The sequence below is a fragment of the Protomyctophum bolini genome (genome assembly GCF_963924005.1).
Source record: "Protomyctophum bolini genome assembly, chromosome: 13".
In the NCBI taxonomy this organism is placed as follows: domain Eukaryota; kingdom Metazoa; phylum Chordata; class Actinopteri; order Myctophiformes; family Myctophidae; genus Protomyctophum; species Protomyctophum bolini.
In genome coordinates, this window is record NC_137874.1 from 30156958 (window position 1) to 30174448 (window position 17491).

A 17491-nucleotide genomic window follows, 5' to 3' on the forward strand; every position below is an offset into this window, starting at 1 on the left:
GCTTGAGGCTGGCCCTGTGGTAGATGTTGACCAGTTGTAGGTGGAGATCCAAGGCCACCAGGAGTAGAGGCGGTGACACGGTGGTGCGGTTGAGACTTTTAGCCTCTGACTCTGCCGCGGCTTCTTGCTCCTCTACCCCATCCCCTGCATTTCCCTCTGCCAGTGATGCCATGGGAGAAGGTGGCACGGAGGCCTTGCGTGGTTTACATTTCTGGGAGGGACCAGAGGTTTGGAGAAATATGTGACCTTGTTATCTCCGAATGCATGTGTGATGCTGCTGACTGAACTAATGACTGGCATTATAGAACATTAAAAAATGATATTAGGACACAATATCCATCCAGAGGCTGGATATTGCCTCCACAGTTGCTGTGCAGAATGTGAGGCGTGCAAAACAGGCCTGCATTTAAAATCCCTATTGATTCAAACTGAGCTACAGTAATTCTAGGCATTACCCTTACCCTCTGTGAATTATTTTAATAGAGAGAAAAATGCTGTCTACACACATGAATCAGAATTACATGTCTCACTAATATTCTCTCTCTCAAAAATACTAATTAGTAATTAATATTTAAATTACATACGTTTTTATGAAGTGCATTAGGAAGTGTATTATGATTGCTTTTACAATATAGTTTTGTATTTGTATAGACAATTTCCTCAGCCACAGCTGAGTAGCTCACCTGTATGAAGGCAGGGTCAGCAATGGCCGAGCCGTCCTGGGGTAGCAGCCTGGACCAGGCTCTCCCCAGAGCCTCGTCAGCCCTCTCCACCACCTCACACACTGTCTGCAAGAAACAAGCCACCCACCATCACTGAACTGTATAAAAATCGCACAGATTTCCCTCCCAAACCACCTGTTACAGTACCTTAAGAAGAGAGAAAGTACTGGGCTCCACATCATCTTCTTTGTTGGCTTTTAGACAGGAAAGATAACACGGGAACAACCATTACTGTTAGGGCAGAGATGGGCAGCTTTTTCTTTTCAGGGGGCCATATTGACTTTGATAAAGTGAGTGAAGGGCCACACATTGTGTTATTGAATTGAAACTTGCAACATAGCGCTGAATTATTTAAAATTAAAACTGCAGGAATTTGATAGAAGCTGTGCTGTATCACATTATAGTAAGTAAGTAAGTAAGTAAGTCAGAGAGGCTAATTGTCGGTATCAGCCAGGGTGCAGGAGTCTATCCCCGTTTCAATGCGCTAGACCTCTGTGCTGGGTGTATGAGTGTGTGTGTGTGTGTGTGTGTGTGTGTGTGTGCGCGTGCGTGTATTTCTTACCTGTGCTGGGTGTATGAGTGTTGCAATCAGCAGCACGCTCTAACAGCATGGCGAGTTTGAGCGTCATCTCCGCCATCGCCTTGTGGTCAACAGTTGCCAGGTTGCATGTGAAGGACACCTCGCACAATGTAGACAGGCACCATATCCACTGAAAATACACACATGAATACATTGATAACTAGAACTGCACTCTGTCGAGTGCATACTTGCTTGTTGCACACTAGTAGGCCTACTAGTGCGCAAGCAGAGCGCATACCACATTACGTCATCGTTGAGAGCTTGGACCAGAGTACATGGTGTGTATATGTATGTGATGACGTAATGTGGTTGAAAAAAAACTGGCTGTCACTTTGAAGAGACCAAGCGAAATTATTACTTGCGCGCTCTGCTTGCGCAAGTAAATAGTTGTATAGTGTGGTATGCTATGTATTCCTGCAAAAGTCAGACAAATATTCTTCTGGCTGCTTTAAAAGTGTAATAAATCAACTCCGAATATATAATATTGTGAAGATTACAGATCCAGTTTACTTAGTCTATAGGGTGTAATTGGTTAAAGACAACATAAGATCTGGCAACTTCTCCCAGCAGCCGTACCTCATGACAAACCTCCTGCTTGCCTGGGTGTTGAAACACTCCCTTCATCTTGGACCACAGGAACAACACCAGGTCCACTACAAGGTTTGAGTCTGGCTGCACCCCCTGGACACGGACACGGATACACACCACAAGAAGGCATAGATGTGGACTTGTACTGTACAGACACACTTGCACACAAAAGCTAGTTAGCTTTTCTTCCTGTAGGGATGAAACTATCTACAGTATATTACATCATACCAAAAAATGCATAAATTACACACGTTGTACCCAAAGGTGCTGTGTCATTAGTCCGACAGCTCCTTGTTTCCGACGGTGCGTTGGTCCGACTCGTGCATTACTAACCCTAACGGACTAACGGGATGTCGGCGGAGTTATGGGTATCCCCGTACCCAAAAGTAATACTCTAAAGTGGAACATACTGTCATCCTGGTGCTAAGCTGCAAGAATAACATCAAAATGTATCCCATCGTTCATGGACCAACTTTTACTTATTTCCATTTCTTTGAGGGAATTTAGAAGGTCCTTACGTGCACATGCATGAATGCATACATGCACATGCACATGCACATGCACATGCACATGCACATGCACATGCACATGCACATGCACATGCACATGCACATGCACGCACACACACACACACACACACACACACACACACACACACACACACTCACACACACACACACGCTTGCACACACACACACACACACACACACACACACACACACACACACACACACACACACGCAGAGACAGGCTGACCTTAGCAGTGCTACAGACAGACTTGTGAAGGGTGTCAACCACACAAATGAACTCATCGCTTATGGAGGTCCACGTCTTGTCTTTATCTGTTGAAAACAACCACAGTACAATATTGACCATTAATACCATTATTTACTTACACTGGCTATTTTGCTCCAACAGTTGAGGGACACACCCAGTACAGTATAACATTAGAGGCACCTCACCTTGTAGATACAGTAACAGCATAATGACATAGTGACACAGTTGGCAGAGGGTTCACTAACACAGCGGCTTCCAAGAGGTCCCCAGCTAAATTTGATTAATATAGCATCACAATCATTTTAACCACTTTATCCATATTTTTGTTTCAGGTTGGCTATTCAAAAATAGCAGATCTATAACCTCACAGCGCGTCACGAATGTCGCAATGTGAGCTTTTTACAATTTACTTTTAAAAATAGCATTCTTTTTACACAGATATTCTCTTCTGGGGGTCCCTGGCAAACAAATATTTCAAGATGGGGGTCTGCGGTCAAATGCATATTATTTTGGGGGTCATTGACATGAAAAGGTTTGAGAACAGCTACCCTGCAGATAATACAAGTGATGCGCATTATGCCATCTCTGTGCCCTCAGGTTCCTACCTCTACTGTCCTGGTTAGATTCATAGGAAATATACCTAAACATCTTTGGGTCTAAGACGAAACAGTTACAGTATTTTGGTTCAACTACAGAAATATGAGCCAGAAAGACATACGGTAATAAATACCTGTAGCTGGTTTCACAGTATGTACTGTATGAGCTTTACCAATGGTCATGGTGTCCTCTCTAAGGCGAGTCCTCTGTGAGGCCTGGAGACTTTCAAACGTGTCGAGCAAAGTAAGCTCCAGCTCTGCCTTCTTAAAGAATGGACCCTCTGCACTCTGACACGCACGCACGCACACACGCGAGCATGCACAAACACAAACACACACACACACACACACACACACACACACACACACACACACACACACACACACACACACACACACACACACAGATTTAAATGTGTGTGTGTGTGTGTGTGTGTGTGTGTGTGTGTGTGTGTGTGTGTGTGTGTGTGTGTGTGTGTGTGTGTGTGTGTGTGTGTGTGTGTGTGTGTGTGTGTGTGTGTGTGTGCGTGCGTGTGTGTGTGTGTGTGTGTGTGCGTGCGTGTAGTGGTACTCACAGCCAACACCTGCAGCAGTTGCCTGGCCAGTGCAGTGAAGCTCTCCCACTGCTCATAGTGAAAAAGCAGCTTAATGAACCTCACTGCAGACAAGTATGGCACCCTGTTCCCTCCTGGAAACACAGCAACACATACTGTACACGTACAGGAAACAACATGTGGGTGTGTCCTAGTGTTCATTCTAAAGACACTTTATGATATTTGGGCATGTCTGACCCAGAATTTGGGCATGGCATAAATTGTGACTTACCTGAGACAGCTAACTCCATTAGAGTGCCTGTTGGTGTCAGTGCACAGAGACATGTGGGCAGGCTGTCATCATCACTCCCTCGCTCCATACCTGATCCTGAGCACAACATGCATTTGTAAAAACAAAGAAAAAGAGGGAAGACCAATTAAGTCGTGTGAATCACAGATTAATTTGTGTCTTACATCACATGCAATAAAAAGAGGACATTATGGAGTAGCTATTTAGACTCCATGATCACAAAACTTTGTCTCTTGCCGAAAAGGATAGATCTTGAAGCTAATAACTTAGCTTGAACATCGGTTTTTGTCAGCAAGTGACACCGTTGTGTGACATAGTATTATATTGGGCATTAGAACAGACAGAGCAAGTGTATGAATGTGGCATGTGGCATATACTCAGGCTTGGCTGTCCATTCCTCACATTGATAAGCATTGTTTCACAGCAGTGTTTCCCCTACATTCAGTAGTATGTCATTATAAGTCCCTATAGAGCCTTACACCCCACGCCTTACAACCCCACACAAAAATATGGCCGCCGGTTCCTGGAAAGGTTCCAAGAATCGAGAACGGAACAAGTTCTAGAACCAAAGTTTATTTTGAAGGAAAAGGGCCAGGGTGTCAGAGTAAGGTGAACTGGGGGTGTGGTGATTGGTGAACCGGTTTCAAACCTGACAACTGACATTATACACAGTATATGTTTATGTGTGGTTATACGTATGTACTATGTAGAGTAGGTTAGATTCCACCAACCACCAGACAGTATGCTGATGCCAGAGGCCAGGATCTCTAGGACCACTTCATGCAGATCTGCCTCCTCTGGGACCCCAGTCTGCAGTGGACGCCTGCCACTGTCCCACAAAGTCTCCAGGACGGCCAGGAACTGTGCAGCGCTGCAGTCAAACATGTCCGTCAACATGTGCTGTGTGGCAGTACGAGGCCAAGGCACCTACACACACACAAGGCAAGGGGAAAGGTGACATGAGAGTACACATATCTAGCCTGGTAAACCATCTCGGTCGTGTGAATTCACATTATCGTGACTTCTGCAGACCGGTCTGGTCCCATGCACTGGGTGGGCGTTTTGCAGAAACCAAATAATGGAAGAGCCATTCAGCGTCTTTCAATTACAGGGCCCTGAGCGCAGATGCTGATTGGCTCATGCAAACTTCTAAATATGAAATATACTATGATAAAAAAAAATCATTCGTACACATGATATGTCCTTCAGGTTGCTCTTTTGTCTGCCTTTGAAGAGGCTTTTGGGTCTCCTCCTGGCTTCGAACACCGCCCACTTGAACACCATGGTAGCCAGCTAAAAAAACACCAAGCACATTATCTATCAGTTCACGTTTCATGTTGCATACTGTCAGCTTTGCATATTGTCATATTATCAGTTGTCAGCTTTGACAACGCTGAGGAAGGCCCACCTGGCCGAGACGCGTCCGTTGTCTCGTCAGAGGGAATACAACAGGTGAAGAGGACATTTATTGTGTGCTGGCACTTCCTTCTTTCAATTTAGTATTTTTGAGCCTTGCACCTATACAAGAATAGTATTCTTCTAATTTGGAGTGTTGCGGATTGTCCGCTTCTGCAGTCTTTGTTCCTTTCAGCATATAGGTACCTTTCCATTAGAGTTCTGTACAGCAGAACAAAACAGCAGCACCACTGTTGACAGAACACTGAGAACAGCAACATCTTTCTGTCCCAATATTATATTTAACCATGCACCTAAAGCCTATACTTCATTGGCCAGGGTCTCCCAGGGTTCTGTATACTTGGCTGTCTTTTTTCCGTCTATACAAAATGTCTTCTTTACAAAATATATAGCCGATCTACAAACTCACAATGCATGTTTTCCTACTATGACATGCCCAGAACAGGGACTGCTATTAGGGTTCATTACTTACTTTGATAGTAGCTTCTTTGTAAGATCTCTTAGTCTCACTGGTCAGCAGAGTTCCAGTCTGTTCCTCCAACGCAGCCAGGTCACTAATTTTCCCCAGCGCTCGCTTGGCAAACACCTAACACAGTGTAGGACATGTGATATTTTACATGGGAAAAAAAACTGTAATAATGTCAAGATTGTTAACACTTTCTTATTAGGTGAAACACAAATCGGTTGGGTTGGGCTGGATGGCTGGATGGCCGTGCATACATGCGTGCATGCATGCGTGTGTGTCACCTGTGCCGGAGCTGCAGCCTGGTTGTTGTAATAACACCGGCAGACAGCAGAGTAGAGGGTGGCCCTCCACGGCACATAGCGGGCTGTCATCAGAGGGACGGACATTTCTAAACTGCAACTGGCCCAGAGCAGGTACTCCAAAGCCTGGAGGGGAACATATAGACAGACAGAATGACTATACCCTAACTATGTTATGTCAAACCATTTGGGTAAATGGTTAGTGAACACTGACTGAGGAAAACTATTTATCCTTGCAAAAAGATTCACAGCTTTCAGTGTACTTAGTGACAATACTTTTTCACAGAACAACAGACAATAATTAAAAATGTAACAAAGGTTTTCTTTTCCCTCCCAACCTGGGCCCATTAATAGCTACTTATTTCTGCCATTGCCAATCAGTAATATGTCACTGGTTTCAATGTAGAGTTTCACTGTGCTGGTGTTATTTTTCCAATCTGGTTATTGTAGCAACATTGAAGTGTTATTGTAGTGGAGACAGAACCTGTGCACTGCAACTCATGGTCATCAGGTAGCGGCAGATGTTGTAGATGTTTAATGAGCCTGAAAAGTGAAAACATATGACATGAGAGGGACAGGTAAAACACTCTCAGGTAAAACACAATAACGTTAAATTGCCCTTTTTTGTATTAATGATGATGAAGAACAAACAATGTATTGATAACTCTGGTCTTTGATTAAATATAACCACTTAAGGATTAACTTCACAGATATAAAGTAAACAGTATTGATCCTGGGGGATAATCCAGGTAAAATATGGATGTCCTGCACTGAAAGAAGGGTTCAAACCACAATTTATAACCATTTAATACTCAACGCCATAGTGTGGATTATGCAGCATTATGTTCAAAACTATGCAAAGCAAATCAGTAGCCTACCAACTTACAAACCCCAGCTGAGTGAGATGTATAGCAGTGGTTCTCAACCTGTGGGTCGGGACCACCAGGGGGAGGCAAAAATAACTGATCTACAAGCTCGCAGCGCCTCGCAACGCTTGTAGATCGGCTATTTTCACAATTTCTATCTGTGGAACTGCATGGAGGAACTGAGTCAAACCAAATGCAATCTGAGAATCCCATCGTCAAATATTGTCTTGAGAGACTAAACCAAATGTAATGCCTTACGCCTTGACTCCTACAATTCCAATGTTTGTAGGGTGGGGGGTCCTCAGTTCGTAGGGTGCAGGGTCCCCACCATACCCTTCCCAGGCTCCCCAGTTCAAATATGATTATTTTGGGGGGTCGCGGCCTGAAAAGGTTGAGAACCCCTGATGTATTGTACCATTATATAGTTGCCAGCAGAGATGCTCGTGTGGCTGAAAGGCCTGCATTGTGATCCGGATTAAGTCCAGAACACGGAGAAGTCTACTGAGGCCCTCCGGGTTCAGGACACCAGGCCGCTTCTCCAGCTCAAACATACACAGGAAGTAGCCCTGCAGTGCACGGAACTACACACACACACACACACACACACACACACACACACACACACACACACACACACACACAATGTAACCTAGTTAGGAAAGGTGGATACAATTGTCTGAATTGTGTATGCATTGTTTGTGAATATTTGTCTGTGTAGGCCACGAACACGAACTTGGCCGAAATTAATTATCATCGTGTCAATAACTCCAAAGGAAGAACCAATGTATCAGTATACAGAGAGGGGGGGGGGGGGGGGGGGCTGTACCTTCATGCTCATGTCTTGGTGTGTGCCAAACCCTTCTGGGAAGAAGCAGTCCATGAACTGTTGCACATCTGTGATGTCAGCTACATTCACTGGGCTGTAGTAGTTCAGGTGGAGGCTGTAGCCCTGCCACAAAGCTAGCTGGTAACACTATATGGGGGGGCGGTGAAACAAATACGGTACAATTGGGTACACTGTACAGTCAAATCCCTGAGTGAGTGACGGTTTAATTTTGAGTTTAAAAAGGTGTAGCTGCTATCTGCATGGTTACCTTTATACCAACGAGATAATCAGCGATTCTTAGTATGTTCTCCTCAAACACCTTGGGAGGAAGTCGATGTCTGTACTTGCTCTGTAGCTCTGATAGGATTTTAATCCTTTAAATTAGCAAAAAAAGACAGTTTATGACAATTCACATTCATGCAGTTTTGTGCAGTGTTTAAAAATGCTCTCAGAGCATCAGAAGTGCAATGCCTTGTTTATTTCTGCACAATAGAAATTAGGTTACAAACAATAGTCACACTTGACATTACATGCATGGTTGAGAAACACGTCCCACATTTAGCTGTGTTTTTAATACTGTGAAATGCTGTGAAAAGGGTCCATAGCAAACAGTGACAACAAGGAGTCAGGACACAGGTGAACATGGTCAGACTCAAAGTCAAACTAATAATAACAACAAGAAACATGTAGGTCTATTGAAGACCATTTTGAAGGGAGTGAATTAAATCCCACAGCGCCCTCTGAGGGCAAACAGTAGAATCATTATACTTTCAACTTTCTACAGGTTACTCTAGTAAAGCTCAAACCATGTTTATCTAGCTGTTATAGACACTTTTATCGTTTACAATATACAATTATGTCTTTAGTTAGGCTGTTTCCAGTTAACGCTAATTGAAAACATACCCCTTCACATAGCAGCTGTTATCCCGAGTGGGCGCCGAGGTAACCCTTTTCATAAGTATGAAGAACACGTTCATCTCCTTTTTGAACGCTAAAATAACTGGTTTCCTTTCATCAAGTTCACCGTAATACGAAGCAGGAAGGTTCATTTCTGTACCCATTTTTGTTCGTTTTTGTTCTAACCAGCGAGTAGCAAAACTACACCATGTCGACTGGCGAGGGAAGGCGGGTTGGCATGGTAACAAGTTACAACGCTACTGCTACTATGGGAGTGGTTATCACATGCACGAACGGAACGCGCACATGGTCAAATTCCATCCCAAAATGATCCGATGGTAATTTCTTAGCCTATATACTCTTGTTGACATTTTCAATCTACGAGTCGAGAGTCTAACTCTAAATCCTCTTCTGTTGCTGCTAGCTGATATGTTGCTGCAACTCCGAACATGTAGGCCTACCGGCTACCGTACAAAAGCAAAATATAAAGGTGCTGTAGGCGTCTACCTGCGGCCTGATGCGTGATGCCCAATATACTCTAAGGCGATGCCCCACCCCAAAATAATGTTAGAGAGGCTGCCGGAGTTCTTGTGCAATGTACACCACAGGGGGATGGACTTAGATTGAAAATGTCAAAATCGAGAGTCTAAATCAAGCTAGTAACCATCACATAAGACCACACACATGCACAGGCATGGGTGGGGACTACAGGTGGGACTGCTGGTACACTAAATAGGCCTACCTATACTATACTAGCCTGGGCACCATTTCATTTCGGTATATGATCCGGGCTGGAGCCGGATGATATGCTTAAGTCATGTTGTAGGCAATGGTTTGCCTACAACAAACAGGAAGAACAGGCGGCGACAACTTCCTTTTCCCTCTCAATAAAAGCTCTCGTAGCCTGTAGCTTACGAGAGCTTTTATTGAGAGGGAAAAGGAAGTTGCCGCCGCCTGTTCATCCTGTCTGGCGACTACAAAACAATACTACAACATGACGTAACCACATCATCCGGCCCTAGCCCGGATCATACGGACTTTTGAAACAGAGACCAGGCTTTCCTCCGAGGCGGTGGAAAGCCTGGTGAGGTACTATACTATAGAAAAGTAATTATTTGATGGAGGATGGAGGTTAATTTTCACAGTGGTATTCAAGGTTTTTGATGAATTGAACAAGGTGGACCCTCTTGTAAACAAGTGTAATGCTTTATTGGGTCGTCCACTCACAGTTAACAGTCTTTGTATTGAGTTGTGCTTGAAATGTACTCTATTTCTGCAAACTGTTAATAAATATTTCAATCAATCAATCAAAAGTCCCCCAAGAGTCCTTCTTATACATTTACCTTAAACCACAAGTCGAGTATAAGACCCAAACCGCACCCATGATTCGCCATGCAACTCTTGCAACCAAACGGTTGAGAGTAAGCAAAGCAAAGTTCTTTGTTTACCCAGGGAAGTGGACTAAGCTTGAGATTCTTGTTTACAGCCACACCCTGCTCATAGAACATTTCATGGTAGGGGTTCAATGCCTTGCTCAAGGGCACTTCAGCGGTGGTAATTTTAATGTGCCGGTCTGGTCTGCCGAACTGGCGACCTTCCGGTATCAAGACCGCATGAAACCATTAATCCCAATGGCAGTTGCAAGGAGTTGCATTGGTTCTTGTTTGCATGAGCCTATATGGTGTAGCTATATTAAAGTGTAGACTTTTAGACAACAATAAAACATAACTTAAGGTCACACAGTCAAAATCATATTCAACACCCTTGACCAAATGCATGCATGGCCATGCATATCTGTTGAACAAGTTTGAAAACAGCCTGTCATAGTTATCAACTGAGCTCATAGAGAAAAGATAATACTGCACCATACAAACTCATCAGTTCCCATTCTACCGGACATCCACCACACACAAATCCAAAGCTTCTGGCCTAGACGGCTAATGCTTTGGCAACCATAGCCATGCTTAAAACACGCGCGCGCATGCATGCATGCATGCAACCATTCGTACACACAGGCAGAGTCCCAGACGGGAGTATTTCCTGGGAGGTGATCCGAGGGGCATCAGCATTATCCCTGGCCAATGTAAACTCATATCACTGAGAGAGACAGCTAGACAGACAAACAGACAGATAGATAGAGAGAGAGAGAGAGAAAGAGAGAGAGAGAGAAAGAGAGAGGGAGAGAGAGAGAGAGAGAGAGAGAGAGAGAGAGAGTCAGAGAGAGAGAGAGAGAGAGAGAGAGAGAGAGAGAAAGAGAGAGAGATGGAGGGATAAACAGTTGACATCATCGTTCTAGAAGGATCAGTGTGTTGGCAGGATCTGTTTGCGTGTGTGTGTGTGTGTGTGTGTGTGTGTGTGTGTGTGTGTGTGTGCGCGTGTGTGTGTGTGTGTGTGTGTGTGTGTGTGTGTGTGTGTGTGTGTGCGCACGCGTACGCACGCATGCGTGTGGACGTGCGTGCGTGTGTTTTCATGTTTTTGTGTGTGTACGTGGGTGCACAAACAGTGAACCAAAACCGAGGCCAGAAGGGAGGGGTCAGTCAAGGCCTATAAATGGCCCTGCAGTGGCGAGAGAAGGGCAGCATGCAGCAGCTCCACGGCCTGGACGGAGCTCACTAGAGAAGAGACAGAGCCAGACCACCAGCCATCAGACATCCCCCAACTCACCAGAGCCAGGACCCAACGGCCTGTCTCCTACCTGTGTGGTATCTCTCCACCCCTGCTGGGCCTTTCACCATGGACATCCCCATCCAGTACCCCTGGTACCGGCGGATTTCCACCCCTCGGCTGACAGACATGCCAGTGGTGGCAGATGCGCTCTCTGATTGGCCACTCCTCTGGCCATTTTCTTGGGCCCTCCCTTGGGTACGCCCCTCCTACCTGCGCTGGTTCAATTGGCCTGACCACGGGCATCATGCTGAGGTAAAACAAAACCTGTTCCCTTTTACGTACTGTCTGTAACCATCCAACTGCTTGTCTGTCTGCCATGTTTTGATCAGACAATATGACGGAATCTCAAATTCAACAGGAAACCATGAGAACAAAGGTCCATGTTTCTTCGACTGAAATGTGGGTTTCTTATGTGGGGACAATAACAATAAGCTATTGTGTGTTATTGTGGTGTCTGGCAGAGTGCTTGTCAAAGGCCTGCAATCCGCAGCCTTCATTCTCATTCATAAAACTCACATTTAGGCACAAGGCAGTAAGTGATACTGATAGAATAATAGAATGCATGATGACCACAACGTGTACAGTAGGTAACAAGCAAGTGCCGCACTACATTATTGCCAACAGAGTGCATTTGTTAGAATTTTCTGTGGTCCTGAGTCCTATGGTCTAATCCAGTGGTGGTTCTCAAACATTTTCATGACAGGCACCCCCAAAACGATATGTATTTGGCCACGGACCCCCATAAGAAAAGAGAAATCAAATTTAGTTTCAAGATGTTTCGAAATAGATCCACACAACGCGTTGTGTTGCGAGGTTGTGAATAGCTGAAGTATCAGTTAATGTGATAGTGATGCTATATTAACTAATTTAACTAACCACTGGTCTAATCCATGTGTTGTCTGCAGATGCGTGTGGAAAAGGATAGATACATCATTTATCTGGACGTGAAGCACTTCTCCCCTGAAGAGCTGTCTGTCAACGTGAGCGACGAGTTCATTACAATACATGCCAAGCATGAGGACAGACAGGTCAGTGTGGGAAGTAAACCAATGTCTCTTTAATCTGATGATGGCGACCTAGACTACTGCAGCGGTTGTGATTATTCTGATTAGTATGTGTATTCAGAATGTATTCTATTGACTGTAGCCTGTATAATATCTCAAATCATCTCACTTCACCTCCTTATTTAATTGCAACTAATCTCATGTTTGTTTGTGTCCATGAATGCATGTGTGCTAGCAGGATGAGCACGGCATTGTATCGAGGGAGTTTCTGAGAAAGTACAAGCTTCCTGGGGGCGTGTTGGCCTCTGAGGTCACTTCCAGCGTGTCATGTGATGGCGTGCTGACAATCACCGCCCCCCGCTCCCCCACCTGTCCGGAGCGCTCGATTCCCATCACCTGCGAAGACGGTGCAACAAGACAGAAGTAGAACAAAGCCTGACCCTTGACCTCTGACCCTTATCCAACCACTAACCCAACTGTCCCTGTATCTCTGTACTCGGTACGTCCCGTCTGCCCCATGCTTGTTGACAGCAGTGTAGATGTGTCTGCTTACTGTACATGTTGATATACTGTAGCACAGAGTGCTTCGTTGTGATTAGTCAATATCTGACCCTACAGCCGGATTTACACTTCACCACTCGGCGGTGCCACTCATCGAAAATGAATAAAACGAGTGAAGAACATATGGACGATGTTGGGTTTTTCCACTGCGAGCGGCAAGTGACACCTGCAAGTGATACCTTGTGCAATGAAGTGTAAATTAGGCGTTAATCTATAGTTTCCTCTGTAAGCGGATGGTGCTTTCAAGCCAATGTCTAATTCACTGAATGCCTGAGGGTACGCTGAAAGGCATTTTAAGACATAATGGTGTGAGGAGCAGGCTTGGGTGATTAACACTCTACCCCATCTCATATCTCAAAGCAAATTTATTTTTAATATACCTTTGTGCCTTATAATATATTGATGCCACTGTGCATGTGAATGTCATGTTCAAAACTGTACCAATGGGCAATGGCATTTAGAATTTAAATATGTACAAGTCGGCTTATCGACAACTTTTCTGGCATTAAAGTTACTAGAAAGCATGTTGACAACATTGTCGGCATTCGTCGGTGGACACTGTTAATTCCAAACTAACAACTGAATTAAACATCAGTTTAAATTGGCAGTTCTGGTCCAGTGAGGCTTATTCACTAGTATAAGTGCCCGGTGAAGAGTAGGCTACTAACAGACATAAATTCAAAATGTCATGATGTGCCGAAGATAATGTCTGAGAAAGTTGGTTTAGTGTTTGGTTTTGATTGTTTGTTCCTCTGTGTGAAGGAAAATAAGGCTTTCTGGAAGCATATAAGTGTTAATTAAGCCTGATTTGGTGTATAAAACGGGCTTCATATGTTGTTGTTTAAAAACAGACTAGGGACCAGGTGTAAAGTCTGTCTTTGGAAGGACCGGGGGCAAAGACGAGGGAGGGTGGATCAACAGGAGGACAGATGAGGATGGGGGGGAGGGGGAGAGAAGGGGAAGCTGGGCTCCTTGCTATCGAGGAACATGAGCTCAGAGCTGCTAAGATCATCAGTGTGTGTGTGTGTGTGTGTGTGTAAAGGTGAGTGTGAAGTCTGTGTTTGATATGATTGAGCATGAGCCTTCATATTTATAACTGCATTCATGTTTGCTGAGATATAGCCTATGGCTCCATCATACTTTGTAATGATAACACCTCCGCCAGAAGCATTTAACAAACAAACCTGTTTCGCATAACAATCATTAGAATAAAACTTGAGACATTAATGTATCTTTGTCTTCTCTTGTTTACATTACAGCAATGTTAAACTTTGGTAGAAGCTTGGGTTGTATTGCTACCACCATATTTATCTGTTGCTATATAGCAGTGATTCTCAAACAGGGTGGACATTTTGTGACAATCACACAGCACATTATTCTTGTAATATGTACTGAACTATACAAAAAGTAATGAATTATATTTCCCCCCCTCCTTTTTATTGAATCCACCCACTGTTCTAAAGTAGCAATTCTATACACTCATTGTATAGTGAGAAACAGTTTTCAAACTCACAATTTTAGCACATAGACAAGCGTAAACAAAGTGGATTCTGTCATAAAACAAGGGATAATCACACCAGGTACATCACAATTATGACATTTTACACTTTGAAAGTCAAATTGATGGACACATAAACACCTGCACACACGTGACATGCATACACATGGACATATACCAGAACAATACGAGGTTAGATGGGGTGACAAAAAATAAAACACAATGAGCATTGCACATTTTTAAGCAGCATCGGTGTTTTGTTCAGCCTTGTTAAATACCAGTTACATTAATGAAAGCTGACAGTACAAAAGGGGGATAGGAGTAGTAGCTGTGGGGCTTACTGTTACTGCATAACAGCTGTAAGGGTTTGGTCATCAGCTCTGCACATGAATAGCCAGTTCTATACTCAATTAGTTTATGCTGCAAGAAGGTTGTGTTCTTCACTGGGGATGAAGGTCAGCTGTGCACCTCAGTAACAGTAGAAGTCCCATTTCTGCAATTGAGAGAAATACAGTAAGCCTTAAGGGGACATAAAGACCACACATGAGTCATGACTCATAATCCATAAGTGTGTGTGTGTGTGTGTGTGTGTGTGTGTGTGTGTGTGTGTGTGTGTGTGTGTGTGTGTGTGTGCATGCGTGTTAGTAGGGCTGTCATGATTATGACATTTTACTTTACGATAAATTGTCGATCAAAGAATTGCGATTAAGAATTTCATTGAGTTTCTATCGCCGAACATTGGACCAGAACAAAATTACACTTCTGTTTGGTTTCCTAAAAAGGGCAGATTTAATAACTTTATAATTAATTAATAGCCAATCTACAAGCTCGAGCTTGTAGATCTGCTATTTCCACTACTTTTGTGTCGTGAGTGTGTGTGTGTGTGTGTGTGTGTGTGTGTGTGTGTGTGTGTGTGTGTGTGTGTGTGTGTGTGTGTGTGTGTGTGTGTGCGCGTGCGTGCGGGTGTGTGTGTGTGTGTGTGTGTGTGTGTGTGTGTGTGTGTGTGTGTCCACCTACAGTAGTCTTGACCTCAGTGGTTGCTGGTGTGATTGCATGTGTCTCCTCCACCACACTGCTAGGAAAGTGACCAACCCTAGCCTCCTGCTGCCCATAGTAGGAGTCCTGAACCTGTCACATTAACAACGAGGATAGAATTGTAAATAAAATAAAAAACTACAAAAATGTGATGTAAAGTTCTGAAACTATAGCATTTCTCACTCACACTGCCAAACCAGAAAAGGTTTCCTCTGTCCTTCAGCATGGCATAAACATAGACCAGTTGGCCCTGTCTGATCGGGATGAAGCGGCAGTCACCAGGAATATAGTCCTGCAAGGCACGTGCTATCAAGATGGGGTCTAGATCAGAGGGAAAAGAGAAGCCACAGAAAATGGTGAACTAGACATTCTCACTCCCAGGTCTACTGACAAGCTGGGCAACAAAGCATCATCTGACTAAGCGTCACATGATTTTACTTAGAAAATAACACAACAACAACAAATAACAACAACTTAATTTACAATAGACATACAGTACAGTGTTGTGGGGGTTTGGAGGACACATCACTAAGCATTGTGAAGCAATAATAAGCAATAATAATACCATAACAATACCATAACAATGGTATACAATTTTGGCGCTCCAGAAACTGCTAAATCTGCTCATTTGATTTGTGACTGCCACAAGTCATGCAATGCTCCAAACTGTGCTTGCCAGGGCCAAATTAGCCAATGGGCCGGTGGGGCCATGGCCCAGCGGGGCCCTTCTGAGAAATTGGACCACATGGTACTCGGTTTGAGTCCCTGAAAAGGGCTCCTGCATTGGCCGTTGATGTTTTAGGTTAAAAAGATGATAAAAACACGAAAATGTTTCAGGGAGATAGACCCTTGGAGGGGGGAAAAAGGTTAATGTGAATACTCCTGTGGTTGTGCCTCATTAGGCCTATATGAGTGAACATTGTTTTTTTTTATTTTTTCGATGTCAATTACCTAAGCTCAAACTCTTCTGTTTAATAGTTGTTATTCACAACATCATGGAGTCTTATGTGCACACTTTTAATGCCAATTGCAAGTATCTATGTTTAATATTTTGGAAAATATAGCACATTTTGTGACCTTAAAAAAACGAAAATCACTCAAATGTGGCCTATTCTTTTGAATAATTCCTCTGAATGCCAACTTTTTTTTTACCATTCTTCTGTATTACAATGTTTTATAAGTCAGTAGTAGTATTAATCAATTCAAGGCATGATTTGACATATTCAATTATATTATAAGGATATAATATGAAAATGAATTAAATAATAGGGCATAAATGATACCATGGGCATGTGGGAACATAAAAATCATCATTAGAATTTGCCACCAGAAATGCTGGGCCCTGGAAATAAAACATCTGGGTTTCCGAGGCTACTTTAGGACAAATAGCAGCATTCTTTCTCAAGACTATTTAAATAGTATACAAAAGAAAACTCAGATTTAAGATGTGTTTAAAGGTAGCAGCTCTGTTTACATGCGCAGTAGGTCTAGCAGTCTACTTGGTACTCACTGCTACACTCGGAATCGGCACAGAGTTTCTTGGCGGAGAGTTTGGGCATCTCTTTTCCAGCCTCAGAGAGAGGCAGCACAATGCACAGCAACAGGAAACAACAAAGACTGCCAGACATTTCTGTATCTGTGCGTATCCGCTTAGCTTAAGGGTTGTATTGTGGAGTTGTTTGATATTATCCAGTGCCTGTCTGCTAGTCTGCTTTCTCTGAGAAGGGATTCCAATAATGCCAAAACCTTTTTCTCTAGCCCCACCACACTTAAACACACACACACACACACACACACACACACACACACACACACACACACACACACACACACACACACACACACACACA

The 17491-nt window shown here is 43.7% G+C and overlaps 3 protein-coding genes across 3 annotated transcripts in view; 1 reads left to right on the forward strand and 2 right to left on the reverse strand.

The window, feature by feature from the left end:
• The window catches only part of cfap54 (cilia and flagella associated 54), a gene marked incomplete at its 5' end in the record, with an annotated part of 38056 nt that extends 29016 nt beyond the window's left edge, over positions 1-9040 (reverse strand). The window contains 18 exons of the mRNA XM_080781121.1: positions 1-211; positions 684-788; positions 870-916; positions 1285-1432; positions 1891-1983; positions 2647-2732; positions 3437-3551; positions 3839-3951; positions 4089-4184; positions 4838-5033; positions 5298-5399; positions 5995-6108; positions 6270-6413; positions 6772-6830; positions 7569-7695; positions 7980-8126; positions 8248-8353; positions 8883-9040. The exon at positions 1-211 is cut by the window's left edge and continues 21 nt beyond it. Of these exons, the coding sequence (XP_080637247.1) occupies positions 1-211; positions 684-788; positions 870-916; positions 1285-1432; positions 1891-1983; positions 2647-2732; positions 3437-3551; positions 3839-3951; positions 4089-4184; positions 4838-5033; positions 5298-5399; positions 5995-6108; positions 6270-6413; positions 6772-6830; positions 7569-7695; positions 7980-8126; positions 8248-8353; positions 8883-9040 (2167 nt within the window). The remainder of the gene's footprint in view (positions 212-683; positions 789-869; positions 917-1284; positions 1433-1890; positions 1984-2646; positions 2733-3436; positions 3552-3838; positions 3952-4088; positions 4185-4837; positions 5034-5297; positions 5400-5994; positions 6109-6269; positions 6414-6771; positions 6831-7568; positions 7696-7979; positions 8127-8247; positions 8354-8882) is intronic.
• A 2427-nt stretch (positions 9041-11467) lies between these two features.
• Positions 11468-14335, forward strand: LOC308326702 (alpha-crystallin B chain-like). The gene is made up of 3 exons (XM_080779698.1): positions 11468-11795; positions 12449-12571; positions 12786-14335. The coding sequence occupies exons 1-3, from the start codon at positions 11610-11612 to the stop codon at positions 12972-12974; spliced, it is 498 nt and encodes a 165-aa protein (XP_080635824.1). The 5' UTR covers positions 11468-11609; the 3' UTR covers positions 12975-14335.
• A 121-nt stretch (positions 14336-14456) lies between these two features.
• mia (MIA SH3 domain containing) lies at positions 14457-17384 on the reverse strand. The gene is made up of 4 exons (XM_080779699.1): positions 17152-17384; positions 15829-15962; positions 15624-15734; positions 14457-15099 (listed from the first exon to the last, which is right to left on the reverse strand). The coding sequence occupies exons 1-4, from the start codon at positions 17267-17269 to the stop codon at positions 15076-15078; spliced, it is 387 nt and encodes a 128-aa protein (XP_080635825.1). The 5' UTR covers positions 17270-17384; the 3' UTR covers positions 14457-15075.
• Between the last annotated feature and the right edge of the window lie 107 nt (positions 17385-17491).

Excerpts from the sequence above, each read along its gene's own strand:
- LOC308326702 (XM_080779698.1), top strand. The coding sequence starts at position 11,610 with ATGGACATCCCCATCCAGTACCCCTGGTACCGGCGGATTTCCACCCCT. Across the intron at positions 11,796-12,448 it reads ACCACGGGCATCATGCTGAG|ATGCGTGTGGAAAAGGATAG; the intron begins GTAAAACAAAAC and ends TGTTGTCTGCAG. Across the intron at positions 12,572-12,785 it reads CCAAGCATGAGGACAGACAG|GATGAGCACGGCATTGTATC; the intron begins GTCAGTGTGGGA and ends GTGTGCTAGCAG.
- mia (XM_080779699.1), bottom strand. The coding sequence starts at position 17,269 with ATGTCTGGCAGTCTTTGTTGTTTCCTGTTGCTGTGCATTGTGCTGCCT. Across the intron at positions 15,735-15,828 it reads ACCTTTTCTGGTTTGGCAGT|GTTCAGGACTCCTACTATGG; the intron begins GTGAGTGAGAAA and ends TTAATGTGACAG. Across the intron at positions 15,100-15,623 it reads CCACTGAGGTCAAGACTACT|AAATGGGACTTCTACTGTTA; the intron begins GTAGGTGGACAC and ends TCTCAATTGCAG.